The sequence below is a fragment of the Anser cygnoides genome, chromosome 1 (assembly GCF_040182565.1).
Source record: "Anser cygnoides isolate HZ-2024a breed goose chromosome 1, Taihu_goose_T2T_genome, whole genome shotgun sequence".
Taxonomy (NCBI): Eukaryota; Metazoa; Chordata; class Aves; order Anseriformes; family Anatidae; genus Anser; species Anser cygnoides.
The window spans coordinates 12,643,465-12,657,844 of record NC_089873.1 but is presented as its reverse complement, the minus strand read 5'-3'; the positions used below and the strand labels follow the sequence as shown (position 1 = coordinate 12,657,844).

General features: G+C 37.5%; 1 protein-coding gene across 16 annotated transcripts in view; it reads right to left on the bottom strand.

Moving 5' to 3' along the window:
* MAGI2 (membrane associated guanylate kinase, WW and PDZ domain containing 2) overlaps window positions 1-14,380 on the bottom strand; it is a 771,534-nt gene that overhangs the window by 249,554 nt on the left and 507,600 nt on the right. For all 16 annotated transcript variants that reach the window (XM_048068443.2, XM_066990186.1, XM_066990188.1 and 13 more), the window contains one exon: window positions 9,600-9,813. In XM_048068443.2, the coding sequence (XP_047924400.2) occupies window positions 9,600-9,813 (214 nt within the window). The remainder of the gene's footprint in view (window positions 1-9,599; window positions 9,814-14,380) is intronic.

Here is a 14,380-nt window from a genome sequence, read left to right as displayed (position 1 = left end):
GCAGCAACATTTCAGAGAATGAAGATGGCATATCATCTAGATCAGCTTGAACAGCACTTAATCTCCTCTCCTTCCTGTCTCTCAAACCCATTCAGTCACTTAGAAAAAGGAAAATTTGTCCACTGGAACTTTTATCTGTAACATCCAAAGGAGCAAAGTACCTTTTGAAAATTATCTGTATCCTCTTTACACATCTCCATGCCTGCTCCCTGGCCCTGCCTCTCCACTTTATCATTCATACAGAACACCTATGTATGGCATCTCTTGTAATAGGACTTTAAATACAGGTGTTCTTTAAAAGACGTGTTCCAATGCAGGGTAAAAATCTCTGAAGACTGTCCCTATCTGAAAGAATGCAGAATCTACCCAGCCTGTCTTCCAGCAACTCTACCACCCCATCAGTGTTGTCCTTAGAGTTAATTGTGTGTGTCTGTTTATCAACCAGGTACACAACAAACAAACACTCCTACAAAGAGCACAGACTTGATTACAATTGTTCTGCTCTCAGTAAAAGAGGAAAATCATAGAATCACAGAATCATTAAGGTTGGAAGAGACCTTCAAGACCATCTGGTCCAACCCTCCCCCTACCACCAATGTCAGCCACTAAACCACGTCCCTGCGCACCACGTCCAACCTCTCCTTGAACACCCCCAGGGGCGGTGACTCCACCACCGCCCTGGGCAACCTGTCCCAGTGCCTGACTGCTCTTTCTGAGAAGAAATGTCTCCTCATTTCCAACCTGAACCTCCTCTGGCACAACTTGAGGCCATTCCCTCTAGTCCTATCACTAGTTACCTGTGAGAAGAAGCCAACCCCCAGCTCCCCACATCTTCCTTTCAGGTAGTTGTAGAAAGCAGTAAGGTCTCCCCTGAGCCTCCCCTTCTCCAGACACAACACCCCCAGTTCCCTCAGCCGCTCCTCACAGGACTTGTGTTCCAGGCCCCTCACCAGCTTCGTAGCCCTGCTCTGGGCACGCTCCAGGGCCTCAATGTCCTTCTTGTAGTGAAGGGCCCAAAAAGTAGTCCCACATTACAGTGTAGTGGTTTGGTGTACATTTCTACTTCTGTTCTACAGAGGAGATATATTTGGCAGGGTCCTCTTCCAGCCTCCTTTGTGCCAGCTTTCAAGTTGCGGGTTTTGGAGAGATGCCGCTCATAGGCTGTGCTGTGCTAGCACATCCAGTGTTGTTCAGAGATAACCTCCTGTTATCTGTCCTCTAGCAAGGACTAGAATTGGGGTTAGCCAGCTACACAGACACAAAAGAGGCAGCTTCTTCCCCACATGGATAGGATAGGCTACGAATAAGAGGAAGAGCAAAAGCTTGATGGTGCTGGCTTGCTGAGTGTCAAAGGCTGCAGGGACATCTCAGGAAAGATGCCACCTCCCCTGAGTCCTAGGGCTCTGCCTCTTCCCTCTTCAATCCTGCAATGGACTAGAATTTGTAGAAGCTAAAGGGAGACAATATTTAGCTTCAAAAGAGTTCTAAATCTAATTAAAAGAAGCCTTGATGCGAAAGCTTTAACGATGGACAAGAAGACAGAAGGAACAGTAAAATGGCCAAATTAATATAAATGGCAAAAGTAACTTTAACACATATTTGATGCATAAGATGTGCACACTTTAATGTTACTTAAGCACTAAAAATCCTGTGAAATGCACAGTGGATTTTTCCTGTCTGCCTTACCACTAGGTCTAATCATGTGTGTCCTTCTGGGGAGTTTTATAGACAGACCAGAAGGAAAAGGGACTGGGGATTTGCAGATTAGTTATGAATGAGTTGCAGATAAATAACAGAAGCAGTTGTGGAATAAATGCACAAAAAAGCAGTTGGAGCAGTTGTCACTGGCTGAGTGAGAATGAAGTGATGCAGCAAAAGCATCCTGTGAGAAATACAGCTGTGGCTTCACCAGCGTTTTCCACTGGCCACTGTTCCATTACTCAGCAATAACCATACCTCATTATTAAAGGACAGGTTTAGAAAGGCCATGCTTACACAATTTCCATGATCTTGATTAATGGTTAGGATGATTGAGCTGAGAGGTGGATGCTAGAAAATCAACCAGGTATGCCTTAGAATCCATCTTAAAATCAACAACAAATTCCCAGTTTTGGAACCCTTCAAAGCAGTGAATGAAGAATCTCATTGTTTTTTCTTCATGCAGGTGGAGCATGGGAGTAGCATAACATTTTAAAATTCATCTTAATTTATTACCTGCTGTACAAAATAGAAACAATTTTAGGCCTGAGGTGTATTGTAACTCTGAAGAATAATGTCAAAAAAACAAACAAAACCCAACAAATCAAACCCAGAAACGATTAACATTGTAGCAAAAATAAATACAATAATTATCATAAAATTAATTTAAATCCTCATTGCCTAGTACTCTTTCACCTAACAGTAATAGCTTATTGCAATCAGTATCCCCTAGTATCAATTATAGACAATTCTAAACTTATGTAAAAAAAGATTTTTCAGCTGATTTAAACAGAGTAAAAGAACTCTCATAATACTTTCCAGAAACACTGACTCAACCTCTTGCTCTTCTACACCTTCTCTTTGTAAGTCTGCTTTTAAAATTTTGCAGACTCTTTATGTCCAAGATACAAGACCTAGGTACTAGCACCAGAGCTTCTCCAGAAATCTCACTGGATATTCACCCATACCACTAGGAATTAAAAAAGGAAAACAAACAAACAAACAAAAAAACTAACCAACCAAACAAGAAAACCAACAGTGGGAGTGTGGCTCTTCTTACTTAACAGTATATTATCTCACTATTATAATTATTTGTTACACAGTATATTAACTTATCATTTTTAATATGATGGATTTGTGTTAGCAATCTGTCAGTTTAAAGCACCTTGATAGATAAAGTTTCCTGTACTAACAAAGCCCTCAGAAAATCTCTTGAAACATTTTTGAAGGGAATATAGAAAGCACTTACTGACAGTAACAGCTTTAATGTCTTTTGAAAACAATGCAACCTATTATAGATTGTGACTCTTGCAAGGTATGTAATTTGCACGTTATTGTGAGAGGCATTTCAAAATGGGTATTTACCAATGTGCTGCTTCAGTGTATTTGGGGACGGCACATATGGGTTTGTTTGGGTTTTTATTGTAAATACATTACATTCAAGATGGTCCTCAATATAACAGCTTGAGCAAAGGAGAGTATATGAGACAGAGAAAAACAAAGTGCACTGTAGACCACCTGACTTCCACATTAAAATGCTTACTCTTTTCCTCTTTATTTACTTATTTATTTTTATGCCTAAGGTTTGTACATCTGCAGAGCTTTTCAGACAGAACAACAATGATTTTCAAATAATTTTTATGTAGGGGGACAGTGGCAGGAGAGCAGAACAATAAAATGGCAGTTTTGCAATTCATCCTTTGTGGGTTGTTTCCCAAAATTCTTGCACATATGTAGGGACAGATACAGAAGGGAATCCTCCTCTGGCTATGATTTGAATGAGAGCAGCTATGACTGCTAATTCGTGTTGCACTTCACACTGTCGGTCTTTGTTAGGTGTGCTGGGAGTGTGAGGTCCTTAAGAGATGCAAGTCTAAGGACGCCCATCCTGTGAATTCCAGGTGGCCTTGGGCCTTGATAAGCACTTATGTACTTTTCTCAAACCCAGTGGTGGTGCCTCTAGGCATTTGTAGGAGCAGAAGATGCATATGTAAGATTTCTGAATGAATATATAAATGCCTGAAGTCTTCTATGGTGATTTCTGCTGTTTAAGGCACTCTTTTTGACTTAGCTAGATTCTGACAAAGAATGGGCGTCATTTCATGTGACTTCAGCCATCTGGAAATTATTCAACTAATTGTGTAGGATTCCTGTCTACCCAAGGGAGAGGCACCTATACAGAATAACTTATTTTACCTGTCTTAGGGTGGGACTAGGGACCTAAACATATGTTCTTAGTATCATATGTGTCTCTATGCTGTCTCTCAAATGGCTTCCAGCTACCACGCAGTAAGGGCATTGGGTTTGTGTCCAATCTGCCAGGTGCATGCAGATGGCTTGGGTTATTACTATACATCTACAGTAATGCTTTGGCTCAGATCAGGATTCAAGTGAGTCTCCCAGTTATCTTCGTTTACACACTGAGCATCCTCCCAACTGTTAATCTTCTTTCACTTGAGTTTAAACTAGATGACATACCTCAAGAGCTCACTGCAAAGAGCCAGTGGATGTGGATGCTGGATCATCAGCTGGGTCATCAGCACCAAGCATTTCAACACCATCAGCACCAGACACTCTGCAGTCTGCTGATATTGCTGATGTAGATATGGACAGGATTTAGACTCAAAGGAATCCACACTAGCTTTAACTCAAATCATGGTGATGAACTGAATCCCTGCCAGGGATTAAAGTCAATTAAGTGCACTCCTAGAGATCAACTTTCTTTTTAGTTTTGTCTGAAAGTAATCTAATTCATGTACTCTAAGATGTGAACCAAACCACAGTGAGTGGAGACAAGCAGATTTTCTTCAGAAGGGTACTCCTGACAAAAATCTACACACTACTGCAGATGCATCCTTGAATATCCTAAGGTATCTTTACTGGTAAAAGCACCTACATTTAGGCAGACAAATTTTGCCTTTATCTTAGAACAGGACAAATCAGCTTCTGGAGGTAATTATCTCTCTCTATTGACTGCAGAAAAAGTCTTGGCAACTAGATACCTAATGCTATGTGGCAAGCCAGGTGAACTGAATCTTCTAGTTCATTAAATGCAAATGAGGTGAAAAAATATAATACCACTACAGATGTCAGAGGAAAGGTGTTGAAAGAGGAGTTCTGCAGAGCAGCAGAGACATTTGGGGGAAAGACAAGAAATTAGAAAGTGAAGAAAGACAACAGGAGTTGAGCTGGCAGTTTGGCCTGGATGTCAGCATAGACTAAAAAAAATCAATTGAGAGCAAAAGAAATATATCACTACTACATGTTGAGAGTGTATTTAGAACAGAAAAATACAAGAGAAGAAAAAAAATCAGCATTCCCCAAGTTCTTTCAAGTTCTTTCCAGTTCCACCATTCCCTCATTCCAAAGTAATTTGTCACAAGGTAAAAAACTGGTTGCAGTAGAAGAAACCGAGAGTGGTCTTTTCTGGTGCTTGTCCCACTGCATGTCATACTGAAAATCAAAGACTAGATGTGATAGTTGCTATGCCAAAACTAACCAATTCAATACACTATACGAAGATGGAAAGAGAATTATGGACTTTTACGATCAAATTCACATGAGCTCTGATGATTCATAACTGTCCAGACAATAAAGTCACACTGATACAAGACAGCTTGTTTCTCAAAGAAGAGGAGTCCTGTCAGAAGTCAATATTTAAACAGAAAGTGAAACAAGTCCTTAGAAGGTTTATCTAAATTGCTAGTAAATTAAACTATCAGAAATAAACATGAAATTAAAACATGGTGATGATACATTGATTCATAACATAGTTGCAAAAGAGCCAAGCTAGCTCATAAAAGATTGGGCAGTTGTTGCAGGATATGGAAGTAATCTTGAGCAGAAGTATACTGCACTTTTAGCTGTACTTTCAGCGTCTTCTAGTATGAAAGATAAAGGTATCAAATGTAACCAGTTAGTGTTAACTAATATACCCTCCTATTTGATGGTGAACTGATGGAGCAAACAGGAATCAAAATAAGCACGATGTTAGGATAAACATGCTGTTCTTGCAATCAAAAGACCTTCTTACTTTAAAATTATTAAGAAGAAATACTGATCCCATTGAAGCCAGTAGCAATATTCTTAGAAACAAACTGGGTCAGGTTTTTTACTTTTCCAATTTGTAGCTGTACTTCTTTTCAGGTAACACCTGAAATAGTACCAGCTGTATTCAAAACCTTAATGGCTGTTTTTTACTGTGAAGAGGAGAGTCCTTGGCAGAGACCTATTTTATAGCTGTTTTGTAGTCTTTTATGGTGCTCTCATAAAAAAACAGCTTTAACAACTAAAAGAGATACTACAACAGGTCCAAAAAGCAATGCTGACTGTAAGATCAGGGAAGTAGGTGTTAATGGAGGAAGAAACTTTGTATCTGTGAGATGTACTGTAAAGTGGTTTGGTAAACCTCATATGGCCAAATTCTCCTAAAAATCATCATCAGGAGTCAAAGAAGATGATCCCTTATAGATGCGTTACAAAGGTTTAAGTTTATTTTAGACTTTCCTCCACTAAGAAAACTATCACTAATGTAGAATTATGAAAAATTTGCTTTGAACGATAAGGTAAATAGATTTTGTTATGGGTTATGTAATGTCCCTGAGAATATTCATTAGCACTTAGTTGTAGCTCAGCTTGATGACCTGTAGCTCTTCACAGTTTAATGTCTTACTCTCCCTGCACCCCTTCCAGAGACCTCTGCTCCTTAAGTGGGTAGAGGGCTGGAGAGAGAGGCAAAATCAATTATATATTTTGGAAACAAGTATCATAATAATCATAATAGACCACCTCTATGGGATGGACTATGACATAATGATGGAAGTGATGGATTTTGAGAGCTGGTGAATACTGGAATTAAGGGTGACTGCACATGTTGGCAGATGCACTGAGACTTGATTCTTTTGTACACCCTTGCACTGGGACGACTCAGCAAGCATGAATTGCCCAAGATCTAAAAGAGCCAAAGTCTCCTGACTGCGAGGACAATACAAGACTCCAATGTTTAGCACATGGTTTAAGAGTAATTGGCAAGGTCAAGTCTGGAGGCTATGCGGAATTTCAGCCTTTCCTTAACCCTGTGAGAAGGAGAAACTAAAAATCAGTGACAGCTACAATTTATTTAAACACACCAAAGTAGATCACACTCATCAGCCCCATTTAAAGTAGGGAAGAAGGAGGAGAACTGGAGTCTTTTTGGAGGTGTTCCAATTTATATACAGTGTTTTAATTATTGCATGTTCTCATTAGCATATGTTCTAAATGAAAGCAAATGTTGTAGATGGACTCCTATTTGTGTTGTGTGTGCCCGTATTTAAAAATTCAGATCCATATGTAAGGGAGGCTGGACACAGCCCAAGAAATGTACTTAAGTAGATCTTCCTGAAAAACAGTGCTAAGTATTATGCAGTAAGAAGGGATGCTCTTCCTGTTCTGTCTTTGAATGCTAATATAGGTAAACATAGGGTCATGCACTTATGTCAAAAAACGGAAAGAAATGAAGAAACAAACCTAGTCATGCTCTGAAATACAACCGTCCTCTGAATTATCCAGTGAATCTGGTGACTGATTTTTCTTGTTAGAGCTTGAGGCAGAGGAAATTCCTTACAGTGTGCTTTACAAAATGCTAACTGGGCCATTAATGATTAACAAATAAATACCGTCTACAGACAGTTATCTTTCTTCTGAAGACACTCCCTCTCACTATAAATCTGCCACATTACTTCTGATGGCAGTGTTGATAAATGAACTCACAGAAATTTTAGAGATCAGTTTCAAACGAATGAAAATGCTTCCATTTAATCTAAGACCATTAGGTATACCTATGACAACCTGGAACTTGAGACAGCTTATGGCTTGAAGTCCTTAAGGTTCAAAGACACAATTCAATAGAGCCTCATTTAAAGTAATAAAATATGCTGTCTAGTATGACTTTTTTTTTTTTTTCACCCATTGTGATCTACACTTTAAAAATGTTTGTTTTTCATGTATTATTTAATAATCTAGTATAATCTTTACTACTGTTCAGGGAGATGCTAGACAAATAGGTTTTTGTTGTCTTTTTATCTTTCCTTTTTTTTTTTTTTGCGAAAGCAAATGGAGTCTCTTTATGCCATTAACCAAAGTGACTTGTAAACAAAGAGGCAATTTAACAGCATCCCCATGGCATTACATTCCAACTTAACCCTGTGAAGACTGAGCAATGTGAAAACTGAAATGATCAAAGAATTGTTACTTTACTGGGATTCTAGTAAATAATTTGGTATTTTTACAGATGTGAGATTACACTTATTTGCAATTACATTATTCAAGAATATAATTCCAAAGGCAAGGAGCCCTTACAACAGTCTTGCTATCCAGTTTGTACCTCTGACTGATTTCTCTGCTTTACATAACATCCATTTACTGGAAGTGAATGATGTGCATTGTCAGAACAGTTGTTTAAACCAGAGCTTTTCCAGGAAAGGAAGTAAACTGTAACATCAAAGGAATTTGAGAGATTGGAATGGGTACTCTTGTAGAGTGTCTAGGTTATTTTTCTTCACTGTATTTTTTGCAAAATATATATTTATTTTCTATCAAATTGCCTGCCTCAGTATTTGCCACTCTCACAGCTTGGTGTGTTAGTGACTTGCTCCTCCCTCCACCCCAAACACGTATCACAGGTTTTTGTTACATCATATAAAAAAAAAGTACCACATAATTCAGTCTGCTCTCTGTCAGAACATTCAGTATGAACAGAAGAATTAAATATGGTAGTGAGGTAAGAAAGAAACAAAGGTTTGGACTAACCCTGAAGTCATCCTATTTCTTCTCTGATTGCTTGGGCAAAGTTACTATAATTATTTGTTTTCTATAATAAGCATATTTTTGCCCTTTTCAGCAGACACTTATGTATTAACAGTTACCACTCTTTTCAGCTTTACATATGCCAGAAGCTATAGTTGGTCATGTCAGTGTTTATGAAAGAATAATGTACAAAAACTTTATTCTTATCATGTTTGTGCTTCATGTTATTGTAATAAAATTTTACATGAAATAAGGGACTTAAAACAGAAGTGAAATAGCCAAATGTTATTTTTACCTACTAGTGATCAGAATAATGGCTAATGCTCCAAATTGTTTGAGGCAGTTCTTTAAAGTAAACATAAATGCTATTGCTTCCTCTTTTAGTAGTTTTGTACTGATGAATATATTGGCTTTTCCTTTCTTTCATTGTATTTATTTATTTATTTATTTATTTATTTATTTATTTATTTTTAAACACAGGCTAATATAAACTCACTCATTTGCTCTGTTCTTATTCTGGTAACGTGTATTAATGACTGCACTTAGGAAAGAAAGAACTTTCATATGCATTCATTCAATGAGTTGTCTAATTAACAACAGTAACAACAGGTACTTACAGCCTACCAATGGGGAAAAGTTCTATATATAATTAACCCTCCTCATTGTCCACTTATCTCTTTTATCATTTTTAAATACAAAACAGCCTCCCTCTACTGTTTATTGGGTAGTTTTTAGCCTTCCTATCTTTCTTTCCTTAAATTCGCAAAAGTTCAAGCCTCTCCCCTCTGTCCATAGAAGTGTGGAAGAACCCAGTGACTGAACAACTCTCCCATTGGCATCAACACAGCAGAAAAGCCTTGCTTTATACAGTAGACACAACAGCTTTACTTGCTGCTATCAAAGTACTAAAGTCTGGTTTCCTATCTTAAAAAAGAACAGTATGCTTCAATGTTAGTTGGTAATGTAGGGATTACTACCAGCTCTCAGGAGCCTTGACAGCCAGAACATTCCTAGTATTTTAATGAGGAATGCAATGTTCCACTCAACCATACAAACCATTTTGCCACCCAGTTAAATACAATACATCTATTGGAAGAAAAATTAATAACACTCACTCAATAAAGTAGACTTCCCCTTTTTCTGTATAAGCCATTTCCCAGTTATCAGGTAATGGGCCCAAGTCATCATTCTCCTCTGGTTTTGTCTGCTTTGTTACATCCATATCCTCCTTTGCTTCTTCAGGCTGAGTATATCCTGGTGCAGGGCAAGGTTGGGTGGAAGATACTTCACCTGAGACACCTGTACTCTTCTCTTCATGTTCACTTGATTCTACAAGAGAATAAGAATTACAGGTTTTTGCTATCTAAGTTAATGGTGGATGATTTACTGGATGCAAGTCTTCAACCAATATTTTATGAACTGCAAGTCTTGAAATAAAGAGAAAAACCATGTTAGGTTTATACAATGACCCTGATGATGCATTTTATCTGGAACACAATAAAAGAAAATAAAGCAATAAAAACAAATGGAAACAAGAAATTAATAAAAAGTTAAGAAATAAGCCAAAGAGTTATAGCTTGTTGTATCCCAGGAGTCCTTTCAGATCAGGAGTTAACACCAAGCAGAAGGCAGCCTCATATCCAGCAACGTTACTGTCTTGTGTCTCATAACTTTTCAAAATAGAGACTCATAAAGCAAATACCCTGTTTTGTTACGGAAAAAAATATAATTTTCAATTAAAACAGTAAATGCATTCATTGCTTCAAATAAATCCATAGGTAAAGAAATCAATATGACATTCATTAACTGATGGTAGTCTATTAGACATATATGAACATATATTGTGATTTCATTACCCATATAATCTGTGGGAAGCTTAATATTCCACAATTCCAAATGCCTCCTATACCCAATGGGATTCTGTCTCATCCTGACCCAGAACACATGCAGGAGGGAGCTTTCCTTTCCTAAGTCTGTTTTCAGGGTTTGATCTTTCATTCTTTATAGATTTTACTTTCCATAAAGTCAGAAATCCAAAAAAGTGGCATCCAACTACCATTACCAGTTCCCACAGTTCACTCCATGTACTTTTAGCTATGTGAGTGTGGTAGAACATAGCAATATTTGTTAAAATGTCTGCTTAATGTAAAAATAAGACAAAACAACAAAGGTACCTTAAAAATCTCAGCTAAACGGGGAGAGGACATGCAATATTAAGAGTCTGAATATGCCTTATCCACATTGTTGAATGATGTCTTTACTACTGCTAGTTCAAATGAAGGACGCTTGAGAGAACTTGTCCTGCTAAATCCTTCATCCTTGGAGGTGAATACATTTGGCTGGCTGGTCTACTAAGCATGTGCTTATAAACTGCATTTTATCATATGGCCTATCTAGGTACTATTTATTGAAAAAAATGGGTCAGGAATGTGTTGGGAACCTGTTGCCTCAATGGACAAGGGAAGGTCTCATCTTTGGTGCCCGGATGCTTGTTCTATGCTGCACTTTGATTTCACTGAAGTAGAGAGACCCCTATATTTTACCAATATGCAACTAAAATAAGTTCACAGTTTGAACTCATTGATTGAATCTCTACCGACTATGATGGGATCCTATTCAACACCAGTTGAAATCACCAGTGAAATTGTGGTGGATTTACCTGGTCTGGCTGCCAGGTGCCCAATGCTGCTCTCTCATTCCCCCTCCTCAGCAAGGCAGGGGGAAGAAAATAAAATGAAATACAATGGAAGAACTCATAGGTCATGATGAAGGACAGGAAGATTGCTCACCAACTACTATCACAGGCAAAACAGACCTGACTTGGGAAAATTAATTTAATTTATTACAAATTAACAACAGATTAGGATAGTAAGAAACAAAAACAAAACTAAAAACACCTTCCCCAAGCACTCTCTCCTTAGCAGGCTCATCTTCAATTCCAGTCTTTCTACCTACTTCCTACAAGCAGTGCAGGGGAACAGGGAATGGGGGCTACAGTCAGTCCCTAACACTTTGTCTCTGCTGCTCCTTCACGGTCACTCTCTGCACCTGCTCCAGTGTGGGGTCCCTCCCAGGGGATGTTGTCCTTCCCAAACTGGTCCCCCACAGGCTGCAGCTCCTGCAGCCAAAAACTTTTAAAATATATTTCAGCAATGTAGTCTACCATAATGTTGAAGATGGCAATTTTTAAAATAAACTAATGTATGTATCCAGAGCACAGAACTATGCAGAGACTTTTGTGGAACATGTAGCACATAGAAGACAACTTGTGTGAAAAGATCTAATTCATAATGCTTAAGACAGCAAGAAAAAAGCAACAAAATATTAACAACAATGGTCTTCAAAAATGGAGATTTTAGTACACTCAGAGAATTAGAAAGTTTGACATTATGGCAATCATAAGGAAGGGGAAAAGGACTTCAGGAGAACTGGTAAAGATTAAGTAAACAATACTAAAATCACAAGCACAAATTGTCCTAACTAAAAAGAAAAATAGTAAGTATAATCAGAGATCATTTTGATTAAGCCCTAATTTTTCAGTGGTCTGGTACTTGATAAATAATTGTACAAAATGCTAAAAAGTAGATTAAATTGTTAAGCATGAACACAGAAAAATAATACAGGCATATAACAGCAAAGCAGAACAGCCAGTCCAGAAAATGGGATACAGTTAGGGGCATTAAAAGTAACAAGAAAACTTTCTGTAAGTGCATTAATAATAAGAAGATCAAAAGCATATTAATTCCACTGTGTGGGAAGGAAGGAAAGCTAATAATATATGACACATATGAAAACACAAAGCAGTTAGTGCTTATTTTGCCTCAGTCACTACTGCAAAAAGATTACCTATGATTAAATGACTAACATAATTAACGGCAGCAACAGGGGTAAAGAACTCAGATTAGAGTGGGCAGAGAACAGGTCAGGTACAATTTAGATGAAGCAGCCATTTTCAGTTGGCAGAGACTGATGAAACAAAACCTAGGCTAGTGCATGAACCAGTGAAGCAGACTCATGGCTAGTAATGACTAAACCTTTGAGACTTTAAGAAGAAAAGAAAGTTAGGAAATACAGACAGTCTTGGTTTCAACAAAGTACCTATGATTTAGGTTTTTAGTTTTTATATTCTTAATTTCTGAGCACCTACTGTCCTTCCAGAATAATTTCCTTAATTACGTTGTTTTGTAAAAAAGGAGAAGACCAATGAAACTGTAACTTCATGTCTATCTATTTTTAATTCCTAGAAGGATGTTGGAACCAGCAGTCAAACCACCAACACCACCAACTTTTTTTTTTTTGAAATGTGAATTTGTTTGTGGGAGGAAATGAATTTGCAAGAGACATAAATACAAGTTTTGCTTAGCTGTATCCCACAACAGAGCAATAGGATCCACGGGGAGCTGAAGTCACCTTCTTATCTACCACTCCCAAGTTTCCCTTCCTTCAGCTTTTCAAAGTATGTTGCATCTGTCAGCTGAAAAATGCCACAATCATCAATAAAATTGCAAGATGAGGAGCAAATGTTTAGGCAGAAATTCCTAGCAAAAATACAATGGAGATGTAGGAATGCATGAGAAATGTCTAAGCATTATCCTCAGTCAATAATAATACTATTCCAAAAGGAAAGCAAGCATCATAATGGGTAGGAAGTGTAAGTATATGTAATACAAATCCTTCTACCTTCAGCTACAGTAGGGTTTCAGCAGAAATACTGTGCCCAGTTTCAATAATTCTGTGGCAAGGAAGGTGGGAACCAGTCCAGAGGGCAACAACAAAGCAACAAAAATGATCAGAAATATGGAAAGATAAAAAAGATTTGTTGTTGTTGTTGCTTAGTCTGAGGGGAAAAGACTGATGGATAGGGAAAGCATTTTCAAATATGTAAAACAGAGAGGATACTGAGGTCTCCACATCCCCTGAGAAAAGGATGGTGTAATTGCTGATAAATTCGTTGGGTTTGGTTTTCATCTCTTCAAAGTAAAAGTGAATGTTCTTTTGTTTCAGGCATTTTTGACAGGTTTGTGAGCTGTATTCTTGAGGCTACCCACAGTCTTGACCACATCTCTATTACAGGAATGCTGCTGTACAGATTAAATTGAGGACAAGATATGAGGATACATGGCACATATGACCACAGTACAGCAAATAAATTTGGATCATAGTTGCATCATACACAATGCTAATGATCAGCCCATTGGTCTAATACTGCAAAGGCAAGTTGACATTGCTGTGTCTTAGGATTTTAGCATGATAACTGTAATAGGTGCTCCTTCTCAGGATCTTATTTTCTGTAAGTCCAGTGAGGTCATATTCTTGGCTTTTGATATCTATATTAACAAACTGACAGAAAAAAAAAAATAAACCTTAAGAATTAAAAGAAATATTTTGAGACTGCCTTAGATAGATATTGCTATCCAAACATAGTGAAAAAGAGGAAACAGATGCTTATTTAACAACTTAAAATATAATTATTTTAAAGCCAATCTCATGACTTATTAATTCCTGGAGCATTATTTTTTAATAGTGTGCTTTGGTAATAAAGGAGAAAGCATCCTGATGAACGCAACACAAGCAATTAAGGAAGAATTTCCTAATGCCATTTAATAACATTTAGTTTTACACAATGGACATTCTAGTTACTGGTTATCTGGAGTGCAGCACTATTGTGTAATTGAATCTTTTGCTACATGTGTCTATCCTTCATATATTCCAGGAAGGGTACATAATTCACCTTGATGTTGTTTGTTTGTTTATTTTCCTGTTAATATATATTCATACAAACTGTTAGATCTGTTTAAAAAAAAAAAAAAAAAAAAAAAGGTGTGCTTTAAACGTACAAATAAAGCTTGAAATACTATGGTAACATGCTATAAGAACAAATATTTATCTTCAGATA